Source organism: Pinus tabuliformis, chromosome 5_2, assembly GCF_031772625.1.
Source record: "Pinus tabuliformis cultivar Carrire ecotype Pingquan chromosome 5_2, CPIR1, whole genome shotgun sequence".
Classification (NCBI taxonomy): Eukaryota; Viridiplantae; Streptophyta; class Pinopsida; order Pinales; family Pinaceae; genus Pinus; species Pinus tabuliformis.
This window is the reverse complement of record NC_142306.1, coordinates 521857779-521868648: the sequence shown is the minus strand read 5'-3', so window position 1 is coordinate 521868648 and position 10870 is coordinate 521857779. Positions and strand designations below refer to the sequence as shown.

Sequence of the window (10870 nt, the reverse complement as noted above, 5' to 3'; positions counted from 1 at the left end):
TACATAATACAGATGATATAGCCATGTGCTTTACCAAATCAATTTTCTTACTTACATGATGCAATATTGATGTAATTAGTGATCCAAAGGCATTACTTACATGCAATGGAATTAGTCGATGAACAGACAGAGATACTAACAGAGAGACAGATTGTTATTGTGACAGAGCAGAGATCGTAGAATAAGAAAAAAGGCCAAATTTCTCTCCTTACCTTCTAGCTAGCGATTGGATGCTCTAAAATAGAGACCTTATCCTCTAAAGTAAAGAGAAATAAATAGATTAGGTCAACCTATAAGCATGACAATAAGAAGTAAGAAAGGCGAAGGCTGTTGACTTAGTTCAATCCATTGATCCACTGGCATCCCTTCGCTCAGAGACAGAGCCAATCGTAAGCTAAACTTCGGAAATCAATAATAGAAGAACTTACGTGGCCATAAATTACGTTGTTACATTTAAATATATTTGACCATCCATTTTGAAATATCAACACTGAGAAGGCTAACTTGACACCCGCTAAATATTTCCAACTCTACTAGCATATAAGTCAAAGAATCAAAGGATCTTATTGTTATAGACATTAGACCTATCAAGCAGACTGATACTCTTTTCAGAAAGTTTTCATATATATAGAAAATTGTCTCAAACAATTGATAACAACGAAGCTTCTTGCAATGACAACTCTAAATGACTTACACTGACAACTCTAGATGACTTATAGTGAATCTCCAAGTATGAGATTTATCCTTATGCAATATGGAGAAAAAAAGGTGCAAACCACTAAACTTCAACTGCTGCCAAACAAAACCGGAAAGTATGAGATTTATCCTTATGCAATATGGAGGAAATTTTCATATTTCCAATGAGGGTAGTGTGCAATGTCTCTCCTTTGTCAGCTTGATATTCTAGTTTTGTAATCATTGACATCTCCTTGTGCCTGACTAACCAGTAACCCAAAAATCCCACCATTCCTAGTAGTGTAAACCCTCCAAGAGAAGGCCCAAGTGCAGTACTTAAAGTACTTGTTTTCTGTTTCTTTGGAATTTTTGTAACTACATGAGGGATGCTGTTTGGAACCTGCCTTGATGGTGAAGGAGAAAAAATAGAAACTTGAATTGGATCTGGTGGGAGTGTCAGGAAGACAGTAAGTAATCAACCAACTTTGATATATGAGGAAACAAAATATCAGTGTTTATGTTGCAAAGAAGTCAACAACCTCTCTTAAAATTGAAAATCATGTGAGGTTTGCGGAACGCCATTCTTTTTAGAAATCAGAGCTCTTACTAATCCATACAAGCAGTGACGCGTATTTGGATTGAAACCAAGGTGGTTTCTTCGGAGAAGAATATAGGACATGACTTTGTGTATAGGCCTGTAACAAAGAAGGAAGATGGGAATTAAGACAACGCGTAAGATAATGCAAAAATATGCTTGAGATTTAGAATTTTGACAATCTCTCCTCAAAAATGTGAGCTGTAACTCAAATATACTCCATAATCATTGTGCAAAACCATATGCAGAAGAAGGAAAATAATTGAACCCAAAAGCCAGTTATTTCTATTCCCTGGCAAAGATGATGTAGAGGCAGAAGCAATAGATGCATAGTCTAATAGCCAAGTACTTGTTGTAGATTCCTATGCTCCTCATTCGAGATGCTATTGTTTTCTTGGTTTCTTTTTTCTTTGTTCTTCGACTTTTATGATGTCCATAATTAGAAGAGTCATGAGAACACGTGCTAAGAGAAACAATGCTGCCAGTTGAGTAAGTTGGCTTATGCTACTGGATTCCATGTTATGTGAAGGAGAGAGATGTATGTCAAGATGTAGGTGCAGAAGGTGGTTTTGTTTTGTAGGCGAGAAATTAGGAATTGCTTGTGTCAATTTATAAAAGAGTTCAACATGTTTGCAAGCCGGTTTTAAGTGTGAATGGAACTGAGTTTTTGAGAATATTTTACTATACAACCAAATAAGGAAAGTCGTGCAAGATCGCAAGGCTTGAATGTGGGATAAATTTCTGACACGTGCAGAAGTAAGCACATATACAGATTGATTTGAAATGGAGCTGAAATACTTGAAGATTAGATTGGAGAGGATATAATCCAATATGAGGAGAATTTATTGGAGCAAACCAGTATTTAATGATCACCATAAAACAAAAAACTTACCATTTCAATGTTGCAAGATGGAGGGTGTGGAATTTGATATGCAATCGGTGTAGTTAAGTGAGTAATCGGTGCAATTAAGTGATTTATCTGACATCGGAGGCATATGACATATGAAATGATGTATGTGACGACAAAAGTAAATTGGAAATTAAGTGTTGTATCTGACAGCAGGGGAAAATCTCAAATAAAATCTTGTGCTAGATTGCAAGTGAAGTTTTGGCAGTTGAGTGTGAAACTTATTATACACACCATATAATAATGCAAAAGCAAGTTCGAGCAGTTGACCTCTCTATCATGCAACATGCCTAAGAAAATTCAGAAACATAAGCCTAAACACAATGTCGGGTCAATTTTTGCAAGCACCTAGTTGCATGAACAATTTTTATAACTCCTCATTGACGTTACAAGTTATTACGAATATGTCAAAGTCCTTGATTATAATGATTTTTCATTTAATATCATCTCTGTTTGCAAAAGCTAAAGGAATCAAACTTGAAGCGCATATGATGGAAACAGATTCCAGAACTTTACACTCCTAGGTAGGATCAGTAACCTTAATGGATGGCACCCATGTTTATGAATAAAGCATTGCAATAGAGCAAATTGCAGGTTATACTCAATGTACAAACCATGCACCCGTATGATGGGAACATAATGAACAGGATAAATGCAGTCATCCATGTTAATCGTTATTTCAGTTAAGAAAGATGCAAACATTCATGTATACTATACTAAAATAACTGTGGAGAACACAGTTAATGGGATGTGGAAAATGATGCTAAAAGAACGAAGGATTTGCAGCAGGGAAGGTCATCTCGTAAAAGAGAAAAACATTCCACACCACATGATCATCTATAATTTCAGTCCTTTTATCATGAAAATCTGAAGCACCCACAAACCATATATAGAGGGAAGAAGCTTACAAATGCTCTGATGCAGGTCAGTGAGCAGTCATCTCAAACATACAACAACCTGCAAAAGCATAGAGAAAATTGTAAAATGCATTATCAGAATTGACAAACATTTGTAAAAATGGTAACAATGTTTATATACACTGTAGGAAGCCAAACAATAGAAATAATATACATCATACCTAATGACCAAATATCTGATTTGAAGCCATAGGGGATATCTGCAAGAAGCTTAGGACACATGCAGTTTGGAGTGCCAACACCCTGCATGGTTGAATAAAAAAACATCAGTTCACATATTAAATGATATTAATTTTGACGCATACTGTGATGCATAGTATTGAACTGTTTAAATTTGTCAAATATTCAATGACCTTGCGTAACAATGGGTTGGAAGGCCATGGAAATTGATCTGCTTTGCATTTTTTCGAAATCATAGTAATATACAAACAGTGCTTCTGACATGTGTCTAGGCTAAGACTCTGCTACTACCATATTAAAGCCCCAATTGTAAATCTTCCCTAGATCATCTAGAACACTTCGTTAAGATAAATATTTTATACTCTGCCCTAGAAATACACCTCCAACAAATATATAATACTCTGCGATAGAACTCCTCGTTAAAACAAATATATTAAACATGCATCAACTGTTCTCTGTATATTAGCTACAATGTGTGTCTTGATAGTACCAGTTACCACCTCTCAGTCAGTATTTGTTTGGAGTCTTTCTCTCGTCAAAATTTTAGATAGTTTCTTAACAGTATCAGGTACGACCTGTTAATCAATATGTTGTGTCACTGTTTTGTGCACAAAAAATTCAAAAAAAAAGTTTTAAGAGTGAGGAAGGGTTTACTAGCACTGTTGAAGAACGAATAACAGAGTAAACTCCATTGATAGGACTCACTTATGATCAGTATGTGATTGCACTCTATCCGTAGAATTCTCAGAGATAGGTGATATTGGAGCCATTTTGTTTTGTGAAATTAAATTTGTTATGCTACAAAAAGGTAGCAACCGACACTATTTATTGTGAAATTAAAGTTTTATTGCACAAAAAATAGCAATCGACACTATTTATTATGCATTGTGTTTGTTATTTCATTTTGATTATTTCTGTGGAATTGGAGTCATTTTGATTATTCATGTGGATTTAGAGTGAACTCCAGCGGTAACCCCCAAAGAGCTAGAGGGAAACAGTGGGTGTCTCGGCGCAATTTGCAGTGGGATAGAAAAGTCCAATTAGCTAGTGAAATCCCTAGAATCATGGTAATTACATCCGGAAACGGAGGAGTAAAAGGAAAACATAGGGTTAGCCCTTGCAAGGATTGAATTCTAGGTGGTATCCACATCGGCTTAGCCCTTTCTAAGATGGAACTCAAAGTGGTATACATCGATGCTGGGGTGGACCTTCGAAACCTGGACCTGCATCGAAAACAAAGTATACTACGCAGTCATGGATGTCTTAAAGGGTGAGAGCGAATTTGAGAAGGCTTTAATTAGGGATAAAATATGGATTAAGATTCTTTGCATTAACAAACCTCAATATAAGATAATCTTAGGGTTTGGAGGAACGCATTGGTATGGCTGGTGGATGCCCTAGAAACTGGACCGAAGGGTCACCTAATTTTGTGTTTATAGATTGTCCTCGATGTTAATCAAAATGACTAACCAAGACCGAAGAGACCCGATAAATCGAATCTCGTCCCTCATATGAGCACACAAATTCCCTGATGAGTCGAAACCACAACCCCAATTCCAATCTGATCAATCAACATTCACAAAGTTTCATTCTGTTCATGATTCGCCCCAAAATCATATGGAAGATTGTAGTACAGACCCGGCTATTAAAGCAATTTCAAATAAATATAGCTCTCCCAATATTCCCAGAAATCGCAAATGAAAATGCTTCTTAAAAAAATTGTCTCAAGTCATTACCACAGGAATCTTTGAAGGACCCAATTCAAATTTTGAGACCATGGAGACCGTGGTTCCAAATCTCTTCTCTAATATCTTGGTCTTCAAGGCTGCCTATGTACAGCTACAGACCACCCACACTCCCTTAGATGTGAACAACATCTGGCCTCCAAGGCTGCCTTTGTATGACTACGTACCGAGCACACACACTTTCATGTGAACAACATTCAGGCTGTGGAGAGGGCCATCATAGCTAATCAAATGGCTGCAATGAGTTTTTACAAAAATAGTTGCAACAAGCCCCAGCTTGACACCCACTTGCTCCTGCAGACTGCAAGAAGCCCTAGCCTAGAATAATGAATGCTAATAAACGTTTCAGTTAAAGAGATAAAAAGAGATAGATATCACACGACTTACCAAAGAAGTGAGATCATCTGCCTGAAGAAATTTGGCAAGGCCAAAATCACCTACACATGCTCCACTAATTAATATAAGCCCTTTGGTATAAAAGAGTATCGATTATCATAGTGCTGGGTATAATCTATCAATGCAAAAGCCTTCAAACAATTGGATCATATAATAATCTATCCAAAGAAAACTAAATGAAAGGTAAACACCGTCTATTGAGTGTGTTATTTTTCAACCAAATAATTTATTATATTTAAACATAAATTGAAGTTCATAAAAATGATTAGTAAAGTGAAAATGCGGTTAGAAAAATGAATATGACAGTCTGCGAAATGTTGCATGCACAAAGAAACGTTGCCACATGAAAGTTGTATAGTGGACAGATAGGTCGAATAATATGTAACCTTATCTACACCTTACCGCCTGATAGATATCATCTTCTTTCTCCCTGCCTTTGAACTTATGCATGCTTCTCCAGCCTACCTAGACCTTGCCATTGATAGTTTGTCTTGCACAGTCACTCGCTTGGACCGATCCAAAAGAAAAGCTCAGGTCATGTTGGCTCCTGTAGGAGGGAATATGCGGAGGGACTATGCAAAAGGGACTCAATTAGGTCGAAGCAAGCAGGTGAGAGAAGGAAACAAGATATCTCCTCTCAGGCAGTTTGTCAAGTCGAAGATGTAAGTTTGCTGAAGGAAGCCTGAGTTTATTCTCCCAACCCAGCCTTCCACAGTTTCTTTCTCTCACTAGCTCTTGAATCCTCTCCCAACTAGCAAGCCACCCATACCCATTGGATTTACTCCATCCTCCCAGTGTAGGGAATCCTTACACTCGACTAACACTGGGCAGAATGCTATCAGAGTGATAAGGCAACAATGCAGACAAGTAGGCGGAGGCTTGCTTCGTACCATTGGATTCAATGCAGGCACTACACACATAGGGCATGTCGTAAAAAATGGATGGTGTGTTATTACATTTATAAAACACACCCCCAGCCCCAACCGACAGAAGAGCTTTACAGAAACTATGTTAACAAACTCCACGTATGCCAATGACAACTGAATTTGGTGGATTCCATGTATTTTGGTTGCACAGGTTCATTTGTATTTCGGTTGCATAGGTTCAAGATGGGTTTAAATGGCAATTTTTGAGGTGGATGATCTAACGAACTCAAATTAATGTAGCGGTGAGCCTTGAATTTTTTTGTTTGTTGATTGATGAGGGCATTTTCATATATGCATGTAAATAGGGAATTTCCATACTGTAAGATATGATTAGATTGATGGGGATTTCTGTCAATCTGTGGTCATGAGTTCAATTCGCATTGAATGAGTCGTCATGGCATTTCTAGCAGGGGTTTCATATTAACACTAGATTACATATGTTTATAGGTCATTAGAAGTCAATATCTGTTTGGCGTTATGTGGGCAACAATATAAAAATCCCAAGCTCACAGATAGATTTAATATATGACATAAATATAGCCTTCATGTCTATTGAGAGAATCACTTGTGCTTTACAATTTCTTGCTTTCTAGGTCTGATAGCTTTCGTTACGGGTTTTAATCACATAACCAATTGCTTGCTTTATAGGATCTATTGTATTTGCATTTCGACAGCAACTATATGAAGGTGATGAGAGAGGAGACATTTGAATAGTCTAGAATTTTAACAGTTTCTTCTCTATTCCGTTGGTGCTACTTACGATTTTTTGTAGACGATGCAAAGCCAAACTGGATGCCTATCAAAGTCACCTGCAAGAACCTCGCAGCTTCTTCCATCTCTAGAGGATGTCAGGCCGAACACGAAGCCGCCCGAACAACAACATTAATCTGTTACATTAATCTGTAAGTAACAAGCAACCAACCAACGAATGTAGCGGAACAACAACATTTACCAGGTGACCTACAAGCAACCAACGAATGAAGCCAGCGGAACAACAGCATTTACTAGGTGACGAGGAAGGTGAAACAAAGGGAGGCCAGCAAAGGGAGGTCAGGTTTAAAACAAGGAAGACCACGGCCAGATCAGATTCTCAAGCGAACAACAATTGTCAAGCATGCACCATTGGGTTCTCATGCAAGCTGCAAATTTGACACGGAAGCTGCAATGACATGTCAAACATTCTAGCTTGTTTCTCATACATGATATATAGTAACAGACATATCACTATAGACATTTAATGTCTATAAATTAATGCTAGCATTAAACCAACGTTCATTTATATGAACATTTATATGAGGCTTTTACTTATTACTCTAAGTTTTAAAATGAAGAATGTTTCTATTTGAGGCCAAATAAGACTATGATTCCTTTGATTGATTAAAATAAAAGATTTAAGTAAAGTAATTGGTAAGAAGAAAAAAGAATTTCATTAATATAAACAAACGTCAGTTAAAAAGGAAAAAAAAGTCATTGGTTTCAGTGTCGTACTAATGCATATTCGGAAAACGGATTACTATAGTCCCTGCCGGCCCTTTGGGCAGGGACTAATAATGATGGCCTCTTTTATTTCCGTATTATACACGATTTGTGCTTATGTTTTCACCCTACAGTAAACATGTGTATGGTTTTTAAAGTGTTTTGGCTGTAAAGTTAAGTAATGCATATATAATGTTCCTGGTTCTTTTATTTCCATATGATACACGACTTGTGCTTATGTTTTCACTTTACAGTAAACATGTGTATTTTTTTTAAAATGTTTTGGCTGTAAAGTTAAGTAACGCATATATAATGTGTTTTCTGTAAAGTTAAGAAATGCATATATGATGGATCATTTCAAGTGTTTTACACATTGACGATTTTTATGTTGACGTTGATATTTCCAATCTAAGATTGCCCAATTCTAAATTCAAAGACTTAAAATGGAATCTTATATTTAAAAATATTTATATATTATAAAATTTTCCTCACCTTATTTTAAGTTTTATAATTTCAAAAATTGAAAATTCTAGCTGGCGTAGAGCTGTAATCTACTTTACCAATGACAATGACAATTATGAGTGGACCACACGATATTACTCGTCGAAAATAATATGCGCCCAATACGTCAAACGCAATCTATTTTTCAAATATAAAAGTTTACTTCAGTCATTAACTACGTTACCAAGTGCGAGGATGTGATTTCTTTGTGCATTCCACTTCCTCCCTCTGTTCCTTTTGCGGCTAAGCGCTCAACACATTCCTCCCTCGTTTCCTTTTGCGGCTTATCAGAGTCAAGGAGAAACTGTATTCAGGTTCCTTGATTCTATATTTTAACTGAAAATTCTGATCGAAAACAGTTTTCAATTATGTATAATTTTGTATTATCAAACTTTCTCATTTAACTATTTTCAAATATATATAATTTTATTGGATCAAACATCCTTATCTAACTATTTCCAAATATATATAATCTTATCGGATCAAACCTCTCTACCTAACGATTAGACCATATCCACCCCAGTAACCATCATTCCACTTTACTTTTCCCTAACATCTGAATGGAAAAAACAGTCCCCTCCGCCTTGCAAGCAAGACACCTGGTTGGATTAGAGAGTTGATGGTTCTGATTTTCCATTTGGTAATTGGTCCTCACTAATCTTCATTAATCAGGCAGGAGAGTTCAAAATGGAAGATTTGCAGAGCAAAACCTATCCGTATAGATATTCATTTCAACCGTGTTCGTCCTCGTATTCTCAGGCAGCAGCGTGTCTTCCTCATTATTATGGTAATATTGATACTAATGAAGGTGTTCAGATCCAAACACCAACCAAACCAGTGAAGTTTGCTGAAACCGAAGCTTGTATTGATGACGATGCTGTGGCACTAATATTTGAAGACCTCTGCACCAAAAGGCCACATGATTACGGCTCGCTCGGAATAGCTTCTATAGGACCGGCGGTGCAGATTCATCAGATTGCTGAGGACAATTCGTCACCGGCGGTCGAGCAATATCCGCAGCAATTCGTAGCCAACATTGACGATCTGGTTGAAACCCTAACCTCTAGCTTGCCGGTATCTTCATTGGTGAGTTCTGTAAACCCTATTTTCCCACCGACGCGGAGCCGTCGAACGAAGAAAGCGGCCGCGGGAGGAGGAGGTCATTATAACGAGGCCGTCAAGGAAAGTATTGGGAATGCGCATCTTCACAAACTGGTGGAGAGGCAGAGGCGGAGCAAGATGAAAGCTCTTTGTTCAACACTGTTATCGCTACTCCCTCAAGAATATAATAAGGTGAGGTTTATCTGTATCTCATGCATATCATAAAAGTATTAAAAAGAAAAGAAAAGGGACAATAGTTATATCTGTGTTTGCCATTTTTGTAGACAAAACATATCAATATAAGCATTAAGAACGGAAAAGAGTGGGTAATTTTTCTACTTCTGTTTGTAATTTCTGTAGACAAAATGCACATTATCGGACAAACTGCTGGAAGCCGTTAAACACATTCGTCATTTGCAAAACAAGTTAATAGAGCTCGAAAAGAAAAGAGATGTGCTAAAATATCCGGCTACTGTTAACCCATTTTCCAACAGCTTCTGTAATTATAAAACCCTGCAAGCTTCGGAGCTTCGATCCTCCAATGTACGGGACAAATTTCAGACTATAAGGGTTAGCAAATTTGGTACAGGTATTCAAGTAACTGTAAATATTTTCGAGAGCCAGATCGACTTCCCTAGTCTTCTAACGGAGTTGGAAGAAGCCGGACTTGATGTTGTGAATGCTACGGTTTCTGTTATAAATGATAGGGTATTTTATAGCATTCATTCGAAGGTAATCTTTTATTGTGTGTAAACCCTCAAGCTGCAATGCTTTTCTTCAAGTATTCTAATGTTTCTATTTTAACCCTGCAGCTCTTAGATTTTGGCCACTTCAATAGCGCTTCCCTTCACAGGAGAATTGGCCAACTGATCGACGGAAACCTTCCAAAATGTTCAATGACAGAGTAATATATGGTTCACCTTTCTTCTGGCTACCTATTTCTTTAAAATGGTTCCTGACATCGCCAACAAAGCTCTCTGCTACTAGCTGTAAATTCAAAAACAGACTTTACTTAAGTTCAATTTATTAAACTTAAGCAAATTTGTCTAAATAAGTTTAAGCACCTTTTCCTCTCTATGGGAGGACAAACATGTGTGTCACTTGAGTTCAGGTTTTCATTTTCTTTTCACTTTTCAGTGTTAATGCTCTTATCTTCCTAATGAAGTGCACACATAACTCTTCTGCACTTCACAAAAAACTATTGTATGTCAGAGCGTTGTTCCCATTGTAAATCATGGAGAGCAAAGCAATTTTTACAAATCCTTTGTTTAATGTTTATCATGTCGGGAAAACCGTGTACCCTTGAAACTTTAGTATTATAGAAGTTCCTTATCCAGAAAGACAATTGTATATGCAAATGTTTATTCGATAGACTTTCTTGAAAAAGTTTCTGCTTTTTAATAGCCAAATAAGTTGTAATTGATTTTTGTTTATCAATTTTGCAATTTAGA

At 36.9% G+C, this 10870-nt stretch overlaps 1 protein-coding gene across 1 annotated transcript; it reads left to right on the top strand.

The window, feature by feature from the left end:
• Positions 1–8836: 8836 nt before the first annotated feature.
• On the top strand, positions 8837–10661 carry LOC149159983 (uncharacterized). The gene is made up of 3 exons (XM_089433604.1): positions 8837–9611; positions 9780–10151; positions 10232–10661. Exons 1-3 carry the CDS (start codon positions 9006–9008, stop codon positions 10325–10327), a joined length of 1074 nt encoding a protein of 357 aa, XP_089289730.1. The 5' UTR covers positions 8837–9005; the 3' UTR covers positions 10328–10661.
• The last annotated feature ends 209 nt before the right edge of the window (positions 10662–10870 follow it).

Excerpts from the sequence above, each read along its gene's own strand:
- LOC149159983 (XM_089433604.1), top strand. The coding sequence starts at position 9,006 with ATGGAAGATTTGCAGAGCAAAACCTATCCGTATAGATATTCATTTCAA. Across the intron at positions 9,612-9,779 it reads TCCCTCAAGAATATAATAAG|ACAAAATGCACATTATCGGA; the intron begins GTGAGGTTTATC and ends TAATTTCTGTAG. Across the intron at positions 10,152-10,231 it reads TTTATAGCATTCATTCGAAG|CTCTTAGATTTTGGCCACTT; the intron begins GTAATCTTTTAT and ends TTAACCCTGCAG.